Below are 16,578 nucleotides of genomic sequence, written 5' to 3'. Positions count from 1 at the left end.
ATAGCTGACTTGATCTTGAAGCAACTGCACGGATCAGATTCCTATCCTTAAAGGTTTTTACTTCGCTTGTATAGGCTGTAAGCAACAGATTAAAACCCCAGGATTTAATGCAGCTAGATCGATATTCCAACAGCACTGGAAATCGACAAACACAAAGCGACTACTCGGAAACTAGAAGAAAAAACGCAGAGGGAGAGAGAGAGAGAGAGAGAGCTTTGAGAATTCGTGTGTGTTCTGAATGGCTCCTAGGGGGCTATATTTATAGGTATCGAAACCCTAGAAGGCATAAAACGGGCCCCCACAGGCCGGCCCCAGAAACCCTAGGGCGACGACTTGCTCTCTAAGCAAACCGGCTTGACCCGAACTCACCAAAAACAAAAGCTCCTCAGCTCCCAGCGACCGATGCGTCGTGCGCCTAAATCGCGTCATTTCGCGCACTCGCGGCGTCGGCTAGTGCTAGGCTAGGCTAGGCGCGCGCGTGGGCTTGGCCTAATCCTTTGATCCACTAAAGCCTTTGAAGGCTTACCAAAGGAATAGGCTTATAAACCCTCAAAAGTTTCTTCTCTCCACCAATGTGGGATACAAAGGAAATTGCCAACTTGCAATTCCTTTATATATAAATTTCCAACAGACACATGTCGATAAAATAGTCAAAAACATGCAAAGATAAAACCAAAGATAAAGGCTAAAGAGTGGTAACAAGTATATCACCCATCTATAAGATCAACAGGGGGAAGTACCACGTGCTTGTTGAAAAGAAGCTGCCTTTTTGACATTTTTGATCAGTAGTAGTGTGACAGAAGCAATCATATCTCGTTAACTGTGATCGAGGACCAACCCACAACTCTGGTCTAAATAAAACACCATACTTCCAATCACTACAAAAGAATGAATATTCTCCTATTGTCTTTTCTTTTGGTGACACCCATTTCATTACACCAAAATCCAGTTCCTCAATCGGATCTTTTAAACCGTGATCCATCACATAAAGGTTTTCATCCGAACTTACAAACACCGGATTCGCTACTTTTGACTTTGGAAAATTCTTGGTTTTAAGTAATGTCAATTTGGGCTTTGGATTAAGTCTCAATTCATACACACGCCAAGTGGTGTTTAGGGCATATATCTTCCCCTTGAAAACGTGTAAATCAAGGATGTGGTAAGTGGAGGAGACACGATTCCATGCTCCTTTACCCTCTATTGAAAACCATATATTGAAGTTGAATCTATCTATAACTACAAACACCCACCTATTTATTGTATTTGAAAAGACAAGGATACACTTGAATAGGACAAGATTTTCTAAAATAGGGATAGCAGGGAAATGTAGTTGATCCATTGTGATAGGATTCACAAGCCAGTAGTCATCGGTTTTCCAACTTAACAAGATCAAGTAACCACAAGTTAATCCAATACATTTAGTGTCAGCAGAATGGGGAAGGAGGGTTTTGAATTTTCTTCCTTCAATATCCTCCAGGTGGCAGTAGCACTCTTTCGTATAAGGATGATTAGAGATCCTTATCAACATGGGTGGTCTGGATGCCAAAAACCTGAGTGCAAATGATCTCCATGACTTGCAAACTCCACTCAATGCAACAAAATCAACGACATTCAGTTGCATCATAACTAACAACAACACATCATGGTTAAGCCCTGACCAAGGTGTTGCACCATTGTTGTCACAAATCTCGACCCTCCTCTTCCTGCTAGATGACGATGCATCATCATCATGATTCTGGTTTCTAGCCATTCCTACACTTGCAAGAGAAAAATAACTATTCAAGATCTTGGTAAATGCGAATTCCACATAAGATATAAGAATTATGAAGACAATTACTCAGTTACAAGACTTGAAAAACTTACATTCCTTATATACAATTGGCTAAGTCAATTACTCAATTACAAAAACAGAAAAGCTATAAAGATATAAAGAATTGAATGAGCAGGAGCATCCGAACCAGAAAAACTATACTAAATACTTTTATCCGCAGCAACTCAAAAAAAAAAAAGAATTAAATAACACTCAAAAACAGAAATACAGAAACCAATAACCCACATGTCAATCAAATACCCAATTAACCCAAAACTAAATGATCAATTAATAAAAAAAGCGTGAGATAAAATAAATACATAGAATAAGATTAGGAAACCAAAAAATTGAGAAATCAATAAATGAAAACTTTGACTTACAAAAACAGAAAAATCATTACTTGAATAGGAGTAATGAACGAGTACTAAATCGCATAGATATAAACAATAAAACCCAAGACCATGAAGTAATCAGCCAATCAACCAAGCGAAATTGTAATAATGAAACTGAAGTACAAATATTCGACAAAAAAAATTACCTGATTAACGGCTGTGATGGTTTCAGTAGCAGAATCAGTTGAGTTAATAAATTAGGAACTAACGGGTATAAATACTGAAATAGAGCTTCAAGATAACCGTTGCTCCCATAATGATAGCAATCGCTGCGAGTAATTTTGGTGTTGCGTATCCCTAATCCAACGACGATATGGCTTCCGGTTTTTCGAGAAGGACACGAAACAGAATCAGTTCTAAAATAAGACAGGATCGAAAAAGCCCGAATCGGCCCGATATTGTTCAAGTCTGGTCCTAAAAAGTAACAGACCCGTGTCTAAATCGGTCCCAAAAAACACTGTTTTAAAAATTTATATACATATAGAATTATATATTTTCTAATCAAGTATTCTTCTTATTAAATTTAAATATATCACTTTTGTTAAATACTAATATATAACTTTTGTGTTAATCATGTATTTGTTAACGAAAAAACTTGACACCAAAAATCTGGAAAACACAAACAAACCGATGCAACCCCAAAACCAAACCAAAGAAGACGCAAATAAAGACCGCATGACCAGATGGAAAAAGACCGAGACCAATCCAAAAAGGATCGGACCAAAAAAGACCGACCCGTGACCGTCTAGGATCGGTCTGGCCAGACCACCAATGTGCATCTCTAACTCAAATTGATCGTCGATCAATCTCAAGTTGATAAATTGTTTAGTGGTACACAATGATACTCTCCAAGGTTGTTTCGTAGGATTAAAATGATTTAGATCTGAATCATGTAGACGCATGAATGGTGCAGAGGCTCCGAATGAATCTATGAAAGAAGAAGAAGAAGATGTTTCATTAGATATAAGAAGACCAATTTACCATTCTGAACTATTTTACGCTTGAGTGATATGTTCATAATTTATAAAGTATATCATATATGATTCAACTTGCTAAATAATATATATATATATATATATATATATATATATATATATATATATATATATATAGAGAGAGAGAGAGAGAGAGAGAGAGAGAGAGAGAGAGAAAATCGTAGAAATCCAAATTAATCATAAATCTATTCAAAATCCAAATTAAAAATAAATCTTTTGCATGTTAAACTTGTATTTTAAACGTTAATTTCCATGCTAAACTTGCACTCCCAAAATAAATCATTTACAAATCAGGCGATTTAAAAATTAATACAAAATTTTGCAATTGCATCTCCATCTTAATTGACTTCCCGACATTGCAAATTGCATATTCTTAAGAGTAAGATGTTGCAACCTTTTGCACCTCAATGATAATCCACCTCAATGATAATCGGAGAAAAGACGGCCAGGAAAGAATCAAGGCAAACAAAGAGAAAAAAAAAAAAAAAGATTAGAGTACATATATATGAGAAAGAGCAACATACACATAATATTATCAAAAATACAAAACACATATAACAAATAACATAACTCTTGACACTTCATACATCCCAAAAATACAAGACAAAATTTTCATTTTTTTAAAATCATTTAACAACCATAATATTATCATCATAAATAAAATCATCAAACATGTATCTCCAAAATCTCATAAAATCTGCCAACATATAACTGTCTCATATAAAATATCAGAGTAAGCTCACAGGCTAATAAAAACTGTGGTGTGTGTCATGCCATCAACTCAAGTCATTCCCTTTGCTAGCTGAAGTACCTGAAACCAAAACTGAAACTGTAAGCACGAAGCTTAATGAGCTTCCCCAAGCTACCACATACCATACAAAACACATATAACAAATAACATAACTCTGGGACTACTCCCGATTGCATCGGGACGAATCCCGACATTGGACTCCTGTCCGACATCGGGCTCACCCCGGCATTTGATCGCATCGGGCATCGGGCTCACCCGACACATACATAACATAACCATATAATCTGCATTGGGCTTGCCCCGGCATCGGACCGCAGCCCGGAACAAATAACATATAACACATAAACTAACACACACCGGGCTTGCCCCGAAATACACAATACATGGCATAATGACTAATATACACCGGGCTTGCCCCGACATCGGGCTTACCCCGGAACACTTAACACATAACATATAACATAATCACATATACTACATCGGGCTTGCCCGACATCGAACTGAAGTCCAGAACACATAACACATAATCATGCATGAATCACAATGACATCAAGCATACATAACTACTTCTCGGGACCGCCCCGACATCGGACTGAATTCCGAAAACATATAAACTGCATCGAGCTAACCCCGGTATCGGGCTCACCCCGACATACTCTGCTACTTAAACGGGCCGACATTAGTACCTTAGACCCGTTCCTACTGGAGGAAAACTCACCTCACACTGCTGAAGTCTCGCTGACAAAACCCTAGCTGTGGGATGATAGATTCCTAAATCTGTGAACATCAAAATAACACCCAATTAATAATTTGGGTTCCATCACATATACTCATAAGTCCATGCTTGGGGTAAAAGACCGTTTAACCCCAATCTTAGCTTGATCCAATCCCGAGGCCCAATCCAAAGGCCCAACAATCAACTATGAGTCAAAGCCCAACATATGGCCCAATTTTCCAAATTAGGCCCAAACCTTTATATGGTCATAATTATAGGCCCAACTACTTAGTCCAGTCCAAACATTTGGCATTCTAATAGCGCAATATCATATAATCATCAAGGCCCAAACTATGGCTCATTTATGGCCCAATTTTCCAAATTGGGCCCAAACCCTCATATGGGCCTTACCCTAAGTCCATTAAATTATTCTAGTCTGTTTGCTTGCTCTTGGATGGTCCATTATTATCCCTATCACCAAGGCCCAATAGGAAGGCCCAACTCAAAGTCCAAGTGAAATTAGGGTTTCACATAAAATGATAATTGGAGTTAAGTGTTTCTTACTTAACCCATTAAGGACATAATCCATTAAGTCCATCACTTTTCTAAATAAATCATATGGTGTGATTGGTCTTAGCACACAATTCCATTCCAATGGCCCAAAAGTGGGTCCCAATAAGTCCAAGGTGCAAATACTCACAATTAGGGTTTTCACCCAAACATGGCTCAATAGGCCCAAAATTAATCTTTAAGCCTATTAGGGTTTTGCTAGTGGGGCACCACCCACTACCACCTCGGGTAGTGGTGGTCAACGGTGGTGGTTATGGTTCTTTTCATTACTCTTTTGCTAATTACAATTACAAGCTTTCAATCCACAAATAACCACACACACACTAACTACTCTAACACACACACACACGGCCACCCTAGTGGTGGCCAGCAGTGGCTCGTGGTGGCGATGGCTTTATTGATCTATCCGGCCAACAAACCCAATCATACATCACTGAAATAACATACATATGCCCTAACTGGTTACAAAACAACCCTAGCCACTCACCTGGTGGTACATGGCGATGGCAGCCACCACCTCACGGTGGTGACAGTGGTCAGTCCTTACGGTTCACGAAATCTCCGGTAGTAGTGAACTTGTGACGACACAATAAGAACAAGGGAGGTGGCGGCGGCACCTTCATGATTCGATTACGCCAGTGGCAACCACGCCGGCGACCTTGTCGTCGTCGAAGGGCAGCAACAGCAGTGCACGTAAGGCGGTGGTTATGGCTTCTGCTGGCGGCTAGGTTGCTCGTGACTGGATGACGGTTGGGCAACTCCGATGATGGCGACTGATCTCCTATGTCCAACTTCATCCTCAACAACCATTGGAGGCGTGGCGGGGTTCTCCGACTCCAACATCGATGGTGGCACCAGAGATGGCGGAAATCACGACATTAGTTTCACCGGTCTCCAACCGATACGACTTTACTCTACTGGTCCCGGTGGTCCTTGTCGCTCACAGCGTCGCCGACAGTGGATAGCGACCTGGTCAGATCGGAAAAGAACGAGGAGAGGGAGATAGCGGTTAGGGAGTCAGAAAGTGGTGGAGGCTACTTCATCCAAGAGTAGGGTTAGGGTTTCGGGGGTGGTAACTTTATATACCCGGGTCTCAAAAGTTAATCCCATAATGACACTAACGGCCCCTCACTTCCAGATTTATTTTGAAACCTAGTCCATAATTTACCAATTCGACCCCGCCCTCTTAAATTCCTTTCAAATCAAGCCCAAAACTTACACTTTAGCCCCTGGCCCATAAAATCTTCTCAATTTTAACCCAATAATTACCAAACATACACTTGCTTCTAAAATTCTTCTCAAAACAACTTCGTAACTTACTAAACAACCCCCAACTATCAAATTTCTTCACAAATTAGTCCAGAAATTACATCTTAACTCTAAAACTAACTCCTTGCTACATTATTTCACATTTAAGCTATTATTCTTTTTATAAATCTTTATCAATTTATTTATCTACTAAACAAGGTGTTACATCATGTTTTACAAACCTTATAAATATACATGAATTGGCTTGAAGGATTTTTAGTGAAATGTCAAGAAAATAAAGTGGGCAAATTAGTCAAATCACTTTATTGACTAAAATAGGCTCTATAACAATGACATCATAAGTTTGACAATACACTTTTATCTAATGATTTTGGAATAATTAAGTGTGATATGGGGTGGATATCGGTTCCAGAACCTAAAACCAAAATCAAATCTTCATTTACAGTGACCGATAGCCAAATCGAATAGGAAGGTATGGTACTGGTATCGGTATCGTATTTTTGGTTCCAAACCAAAGAGAACCGAATTTTAAAGTACATTTCCATTTTCGTGAATTGACTTGAGTTGTTGGTTGGAAAAGTTTTGGAAGGAAGAAAGAAATTGATTCGTATGGGTGTTGTGTGCATAGTTTTTGGAATGGTTTAGCTTCATGTTTTGAAATGTTTATTGACAATTTCCAAAATTACCCTTCCATACACGATGAGGTGTAGGAAGAGGATCATTCCTTGGGCAATAAGGAATTCTAAGAGGATGCTTAGATTTCAAGCAAACCAGTTGCTTTGGGAACAAGTAAGTTTTATTTACGTCAATTTGTAATCAAGTAGGATTCTAATTGTTAGCTATATATATTTTAGTTAGACGAGAGAGTTATAGAGAGTTGATTGTAGAAAAGTTTTAAGATAGTTTCGTTGTTATAATTATAAGTATAACTCTTGTTTCTTTGTGTTCGTATTTTCATGTTTTGCCAATTATTTACAATAATTAGTATCAGAGCTAGATAATATCAGAGTGATCTGCTAATCATGGCGGTACCAATGGATCCAGGAATGCCCATAACAAATGAAGGTCTATCATTGTCGCTCCATGTTATGATGTTGTCCGCAACAAATTACACCATATGGGCAATCCACTGAAGGTGATCTTAAACGCACATCAATTTTGGGATGTCTTCGATCCAGGAGCGAATGACCCGTAGAAGAATAACATCGTTATTGCAGCTCTCTTCCAAGAAATTCCCGAAGACCTTATTTTGCAAGTTAGAGTGATATTTGGGATGCCATTAAAACTCGTCGCCTTGCCACAAATAGGATAAGAAAATCACGGTTACAAACTCTAATCACCGAGTTTTATAACTTACAGATGAAGGAATCAAGCACTAACGATTAATTTGCAAGCCAATTGTCAGGCATCTCATTGAAATTTCCATCCCTTAGTGAAACCCTAAGCGAAAGCAAACTCATCAATAAATTCCTTACCAGTTTGCCGAAAAGATTCATTCATATTGTTGCTTCGATTGAACAAGTTCTTGATCTCAAAACAGTTGGATTCGAAGATGTAGTCGGTTATTTAAAAGCTTATGAAAAACACATTAATGAAGTTGAACCGGAGAGTGATCAAATAAAATTGATGTTTCACAAAACCGAAACATCAAACTGCGGCTCGTACTCGAAACGAGGAGGAAGAGGTGGCCGAGGAGCAGGGAATGGTGGTTGTAGAGGTGGAGGCTGCGAGAATAATTCACACCAATAGCAAAATCATTTCGTTACACCGTCAACGGAAACTCCGATAAATCAAAAGGTAAGAATAAAGACCGATCTAAAGTACAATGTTATAGATGGGATAAATTTGGTCATTTTTATTCACAATGTCCCAAACGAAAAGCAAAACAAAACGAGGCTCATATGGCCGAAGGGGAAGAACATGAACCACTTTGTTTATGCACAAGACTCTTTATGAAACTGTACTCCTAAATGGAGATCGCGTAATACCAAGCAGATACGAATCAAAAGATACTGACATAGACATGTGGTATCCAGATAATGGAGCTAGTAACCATATGACAGGAAACCTATCGTTTTTCACAGAAATCAACAAACGAATAGGAGGAAGAGTCAAGTTAGGTGATGATCCATTTGTCGAGATTCAAGGAAAAGGGTCTATACTCTTTGAAGGAGAAAGTGGCAAACAAGAACTACTTACCTATGTTTATTATATTCCAAAACTTAAAGTAAAGATAATAAGTTTGGGCCAAGCAACGGAAAGCGGATGTGAAGTCTCCATGAAGAACGACTATTTACTATTATCTGATAGTCAAAACTCACTCCTATTCAAAGTGAAGAGATCGCTAAATAGGCTTTACAAAGCTAAAATTACAATTAGGAAACAAGTATGTCTACATAGCCGACTTAGCAATAAAGGATGGTTATGGCATGCTAGACTTGGGCATACCAATTTCGATACAATCACTACAGTGAGCAAAAAGGAGTTAGTAACGGGTTTACCACAAATCATGGGAAGCAATCAATTATGTGAGTCATGCCTGGTTGGAAAACAAACCCAAAAACCGTTCCCCAAGAGTTCCAAGTATCGAGCTAACAAGACGCTTGAACTTATCCATGGGGATCTATGTGGACCGATCTTTCCACCAATAAACATCGGGAATACGTACATTTTTGTGTTAATAGATGACTACTCACATTTTATGTGGTACTATTTAATGAAGGAAACAAGTGGTGTAATAAAGTACTTCAAGAAATTCATGATGATGGTAGAAAACAGAACCAGAAATACTATGTGTTTACTCCGAACGGATAGAGGCAGCGAATTTACATCTCATGAGTTTGGAAATCTTTGTGAAGATCATGGAATGATAAGGCACATTACGGATCCATACACATACTACAAAATGGTGTGTAGAAAAATGAAACCACACCCTTCTCGAGATGACCCGAAGCATGTTAAAAGCAAAGCAAGTTCCTAACTATTTTTGGGGTGAAGCCGTACATCACGTAACACATAATAAATCGAATCACGACAAGGTCGTTAATTAATATGACTACATACAAGTTATACTATAATCAAAAACCAAATAATGCACATCTATGAGTATTTGGTTGTGTTTCCTACTCAAATATTGTAGACCCACATATGAAGAAGCTCGATGATCACTCCAAAAAAATAATGCACTTTAGAATGGAACCAGGAACCATAGCATATTGACTCTGTAACGACCCGTCTCCGGTATGATGATTCCATAGTATTTAATTAGAAGTTTGCAAGAGGGACTCGGTGAGTTCATAGCCTGACTCGCCGAGTAGGGATGGGTTTTCGAGCACGTGTTAGTCGGCGACTCGGCGAGTCCATATTCGGGACTCGGCGAGTCTGCCTGCCTAGAAGAAACCCTAAATCCCCGGGTTGCTCACTATTTAAACCACCTTATAGCCCCCAATCTCGCCTCCTTCACCCTCAGAGAGCTGTGAGAAAACCCTAATCCATCCTTGAGTGATCTAAGTGTTCTTGTGTGAAATTTTGAAGGCTTGAAGAAGAGGAAGAAGAAAGGAGCAAGGAAAGGAAGGGTAAGAGCAAAGATCCAAGGGCAAACCAGAGTTCATTGAGGTATTATTCGGATGTCCTCCCCTTTTATGCTTTAAACCTCCATTAGAACTCTTCTAGAGCTAGTTTGATGCTTTTCTCAAGCCTTATGATTGTATGGATGCCTTAGTAGATCGAGATATCCTTTGATCTGTTCATTTAGGGGTTGTAGAGCCCGGATCTATTGCCTTTTTGAAGATACCTTGCATGAAAACCCTAGATCTAGCCTTTATTATGCTTTTTGAGCCATTTTATCTTCATGAATGCATATGGACACGTAAAGATAGAATCTTTACATGCTAATCGAGTTAAGGGAGTCCAGATCTATAAGTTTTATACACTGGATTCAAGCAGAATCGAGTTTGGAGTTGCTGCATGCAAGCGACTCGGCGAGTCGGAAGAATGACTCGGCGAGTCGAGTCGCGAGTCCCCGAATTTTTCCCTTTTTGAGTGATGCCGAGTGGGACCAGTGAGTGGTAGAGTGGACTCAGCGAGTTGAGGTTAGACTCAGTAATGGAGGGACTCAGCGAGTTGTTCATACAACTCGGCGAGTCCAAGGCAATCTTCTTAGCTCGAAGATCAACTCGTCGAGTTGTTCATATGACTCGGCGAGTCGGATGCAGATTGCCTGAGTTTTGATTCGAAAGGGAACTCGTCGAGTTGATGCCATACTCGACGAGTAGCAGCGAGTAAGGGTGAGAAATGAGAATAGGAACTCGGCGAGTTGGCGGCCCAACTCGGCGAGTCAGGTCAACTATGGGTTGACTTTGATCAGGAGAGTTGACTTTGACCAAGGGTAAAAGAGTCATTTTACCCCAGTACAGTGATTAGCATTTGATTGAGTGTGCTATGGATTTGTAGCCGGGGAGATACCGGAGCAGCAGCAGTTAGCTTCCAGAGCCATACACACGGCAGCCAGTTCACGAGGTGAGTTTTCTTCCAGTAGGAACAGGGTCTAAGGCCACAATGCCGGCCCGTTCAGTTAGCAGTAGTTTCAGGACTCCAGTCCAATGCAGTAGTTAGTATGTTTGACGCCTTCGTGGCTCAGACAGGATGTATGTGTTTATGCTAGTTGACATGTTATGCTATGCTATGTTCAGTCAGTCAGCTTCGGACTTCGGTCCTATGGAGGGGACAAGGTCCCAGTCAGTTAGCTTCGGACTTCGGTCCGATGGAGGGGACAAGGTCCCAGTCAGTCAGCTTCGGACTTCGGTCCGATGGAGGGGACAAGGTCCCAGTCAATCAGCTTCAGACTTCGGTCCGATGGAGGGGAAAAGGTCCCAGTCAGTTAGCTTCGGACTTCGGTCCGATGGAGGGGACAAGGTCCCAGTCAGTCAGCTTCGGACTTCGGTCCGATGGAGGGGGCAAAGCCCCAGTATGTGCTTTATATGTTATTGTATGGTATGTGGTAGTTTGGGGGAGCTCACTAAGCTTCGTGCTTACAGTTTCAGTTTTGGTTTCAGGTACTTCCGCAAGCAAAGGGAAGAGCTCGGGATGATGGCATCGCACACACCACAGCTTCAGTTTTATTCCTGGGAGTTGATCCAGTTTCTTGATTATGATATGTTTCAGTTATGATACAGTTTTCCTCGCAGTATTTTTATTATGGTTGAGAAACATAGTGTGTGTGGTTTTATGATATGATACTCAGATTTATGGTTTTTGGTTATATTGAAAAATGAAATTTTTGGGTCGTTTCAGACTCTATGATTCAGTAACCAAAAAAAAATGTAGTATCATGAGACGTTGTTTTTGACAAAAATTCAAGTTGGAACTGGGAAGAAAAAGGAGATTCTACAATGAATCATGGAATGTTTTGGGTGCATTGGCCAAGTCTCGTTGACACCAGAGATAGATCAGTTACTCACACACCACATCATGGCGGCGTCAAATTAGGTGGTAATAACGACAAAAGTGACGGTGGTGAGGTGATTTCGCAACAGGGTCCCACAATCAATGAAGTTGTCGAGCATTATAAGCCTCAAACATTGTGATGTTCAAATTGGGTGAGTCGAACACCACAGAGATATGATGACTTCGAGATGATTTTTTATGCTGAAAATCTCGATCTATTACTTGCAATTAATAAAGATGAGTCATCAAATTACCAAGAAGCCAAAGATAATCCAATGTGAATGAAGGCAATGAAAGAAGAAATTTACTCGATTAAAAAAATTGAATGTGGAAATTGGTTCCAAAACCGAGTCACACAACCATTATTGGATTAAAGTGGGTGTTTAAATTCAAGAGAGATGCAAATGGATCAATAAGTAAGTACAAGTCAATAATTATGCAAAAGGATATCTACAATAACCAGGCGTTAACTTTGAAGAGGTATTTGCACGAGTTGCACACATCGAGTCTATACGAATACTAATTGCTCTCGCAGCTTCAAAAGGTGAGAATTACATCATCTTGATGTAAAATCTGCATTCTTACATGGTGAGCTACAAGAAGAAGTATATGTCCATCAACCAAAAGGCTTTGAAAAAGGAAGTGCAAAATAGGTTTACAAGCTTATAAAAGCTTTACTAGACGAATTCATGCGCGTTGCGCAGCGAAGATTAAAAATATATTGTTAAAATATTGAGAATATATGTGTAAAATGGTTATATTATTGACATTAACTTTGAGATAATATTTCTACACTAATGTGTGTGTGTGTATATATATATATATATATATATATATATATATATATATATATATATATAATCTCAATATATTTTGAACAATAATATTCATTTACATCAACCCACATTCCTCATTAATAGAATTAAATATAATTATATATTTAGTGTTATTTTTAACAATTATTATTATTGATTAATTATAATTTTACTTATGCGATCATTTTCTAATTTCAATAACGATAATCATTTAAAATACAATTTATTTATAGCTAAATGTAATTTATAATTTGATGTTATTATCATTTAAAATTGTTATTTAATAATTTTAAGCCATTTATTATTAATAATAAGTTAAATAAGACTTTTAAGAAACACTTGATATTATTATTAAAATATGAAACATACACTAAATAATAAAGTGATATGATAGACAATTTGCATGGATAATATGACATGTCCATGTAATTTGATTTTATTATTTATAATTATTTCTTATTAATTTTAAAACCACTTGTTATTATTAACAAGTGAACGAAACTTTTAAAAAGCACTTATTATTATAATTAAAATGTTAAACATATACTAAAATATAAAGTGATAAGATAGACGATTTGCATTTTAAAAAACACTTACATGGATAATATGACATATCCATGATTTTTAATTAATTATTTTTTTGAAACAACATGAATATACAAACATGTATACAATAGTTAATTAAATATTATATATATATATATATATATATATATATATATATATATATATATATATATATATCAAGGTTGTAAAAATCGTTCGGCGATAGCTCGACGGTCGACTGGGGTCAAGCGATTAATCGGTTTGGCGGGGATTAATCGGAGGATTAATCGGGGACCATAAATTACTAATAAAACTATTTTAAAACTTAATATATCCTAAGAAAAAATAGTATTTGAAAATTTAAAATTTTGAAAATTTGAAATATGTGGTATAATATTTGAAAATTTGAATATTTAAACATTTAAAATTCTAAAGTTTTGAAAATTTTGGTGTAATATTTGAAATTTTGAAAATTTGAATTTTTTGAAATCTTCCCGCCAAGGGTCGTCGAGGACCGCCTAGCCTGAGTTTGACTGATATTGACCATTTTCCACCAAGCACCCTAATCGTAATCAGTTGCAGACCGCCTAGCGCCTAGGCGGCCGCCTAGGTCGATATTTACAACACTGATATATATATATATATATATATATATATATATATATATATATATATATATATATATATATATATGGGTTAGGTTATTTTGTTTTCACTATCTATTGTGTGCATGTATGACTGATTTTGGACCAATCATTTTAGTTATTTTAAGAAAGTAATTAATGCATATTACATGTTGAAGATATAATAGGTATTAATTACATCTTCAGCATTTAATATGCATTAATTACTTTCTTAAAACAACTAAAATGATTGGTCCAGAATCAATCATACGGGCACACAATAGATAGTGAAAACATTTGAACCTAACTCTATATATATATATATATATATATATATATATATATATATATATATATATATATATATATATATATATATAGAGAGAGAGAGAGAGAGAGAGAGTTAGGTTCAAATGTTTTCACTATCTATTGTGTGCCCGTATGATTGATTCTGGACCAATCATTTTAGTTATTTTAAGAAAGTAATTAATGCATATTAAATGCTGAAGATGTAATTAATACTTATTATATCTTCAACATGTAATATGCATTAATTACTTTCTTAAAATAACTAAAATGATTGGTCCAAAATCAGTCATACGGGCACACAATAGATAGTGAAAACAAAATAACCTAACTCTATATATATATATATATATATATATATATATATATATATATATATATATATCACGTTCCATAACATATGACGATAACATGAATCTAATCTAATTTACATTAAAATTTCAACTACAACATATAATGATATTTTTAGAAGAATACTTAAATCAAGAAAATACAAAAAAGAATTAGTATATAACAAACTTACAAATTAAAAAGTTCAACATAATAGCATGGCTCATAAAATTGTTCAAAGCCTTCAAACCAACACAAAAAACTTTAAACTTGTTTTCTTTGTGAATTTTGTATATGATTTGTATTTGTGTGTCTACTAAAAAAGATTGATCTTTTTATAGTAAAGTATCCATTAATTGTTTATTAAATATATTATATAGGTTATAAAACTTTTGAATTGTTAATCATTATTAAGAGACTTTTGAGTGGTATTCATTAAAATAGAAGGTTTCAAATGCATGAGGTGTTTGCAAATTTTTATGCGGGTTTTAAATGTATGAGGTTCAAGAAAATATGCTAACTTTATAAGTATGTATGATATGGTTTAAGACAAGCACCTTGCACATAGAATATGAAGTTTGATGGGATACTAAAGAATGTGAAGTTCCAAATGTGCATTCAAGAACAAGCCATGTATCGAAGAAGTATTGATCATTGTTGGAATATATGTTTACGATCTTGTCATCATCGGATCAAGCACCAAAATTATATCAAAGTTCAAACATGCAATGGCTACAAAGTTTGATATGAACGATTTAGGAAAGAGAGATACAAAGAATATATTGTAGCAAAGTTTTGAGATAGTTTCTTTGTTGTAATAAGTATAATTATCGTTTCTTCATGTTCTTATTTTTGTGTTTTGCCAATTATTTACAACAATGTTTTGAAATAGTTTTGTTCGTGTCTACAACCCAAATGTTTTTTTTTGTTTGGAATGGTTTAATTTCTTGCTTTCGAATGGGTTTGTTCATGTCTATAATTCAAATGTTTTTTTGAAAAATAAATAATCTTTCAGCCCGCAAGCATAACAAGCCAAAAAAGACTTTTCGCCAAAAAAACAAACACCACCTTAATGTATGATTCTGGTGTTAATCAGGCATTTATTTACGAAAAAACTCGAGACCGTAACAAAAAAAAAAAAAAAAAAAAAAAAAAAAAAAAAAAAAAAAAAAAAACTGAAAAATACCAAAACCCAACCGAAAAATATAGACGCAAAGACCGAACGACTAGACTGAACCAAAAAAAACCCAGGCTCAAGACCGTCTGTTAGAAAAAAAGAAATAATTGTTTCGAGACCGGTCCCAAAAAGATCGGACCATTTCGAAACCAACCTGATGCCGGTCCGGAACCTCCAATGTGCATCTCTACAATCAATTAAGGACAAATTCCCCATAGTTCAGGGAGTAATCGCTTAATCGGTATCTTCTTTTACTTTCTATGTTTCACCAATTTAAAATTAATCAAATGTTTTTTAAATCGTTTACAATATATTAGAACAAAAATTAATCAAAGGATACTTTAATCCTATCTGCTGTCATTGCTTGCTTGTATGTTGCTTCTCCCTATATAATGGCTTAATGTTGCATCCTAAAGAAATTTTGCCTAATTTGTGCATTTTGAATGTTTGTTCTTCACCTGAAACAAATTATGAATAACTAATTTCATGTTGCGTAACCTTATTTGACAAGCCAAAACATAACCTTACACGCATACCATAAGAAGGTTACAGTAGTGTTGTTTGCCTTAACAATTTCATCAAGAAATCGTTTTGCATATTATTCAGTACCACTACATGAGTGCAATTTGCAACAAAAGAATTAGTCGTACAACCAAAATTTGAGATTGTAAATTTGTTCGCTAAATAAAATTAAAATCCTTCTCTTGTTTATAGTAGTATATACATCTTAAATTTCAAATAATAACTTGAACGAGGCAATGTCTTAGAAATAGTCAACACATGCAAAAGATAAAAACAAAGATAAAGACTAAAGAGTGGCAACAAGTATATCAG

General features: G+C 36.4%; 1 protein-coding gene across 1 annotated transcript; it reads right to left on the bottom strand.

Annotated features, from left to right (window-relative positions):
* Nucleotides 1-206: 206 nt before the first annotated feature.
* Nucleotides 207-2,520, bottom strand: LOC145100180 (uncharacterized). The gene is made up of 2 exons (XM_079037551.1): nt 2,349-2,520; nt 207-1,752 (listed from the first exon to the last, which is right to left on the bottom strand). Exon 2 carries the CDS (start codon nt 1,748-1,750, stop codon nt 716-718), a length of 1,035 nt encoding a protein of 344 aa, XP_078893677.1. The 5' UTR covers nt 1,751-1,752; nt 2,349-2,520; the 3' UTR covers nt 207-715.
* Nucleotides 2,521-16,578: the final 14,058 nt, after the last annotated feature.

The sequence above is a fragment of the Lactuca serriola genome, chromosome 4 (genome assembly GCF_051521515.1).
Source record: "Lactuca serriola cultivar US96UC23 chromosome 4, Lser_US96UC23_V15, whole genome shotgun sequence".
Lineage (NCBI taxonomy): Eukaryota > Viridiplantae > Streptophyta > Magnoliopsida > Asterales > Asteraceae > Lactuca > Lactuca serriola.
The sequence above is the reverse complement of the archived record's forward strand: the minus strand, read 5'-3'. Positions and strand labels throughout refer to the sequence as shown.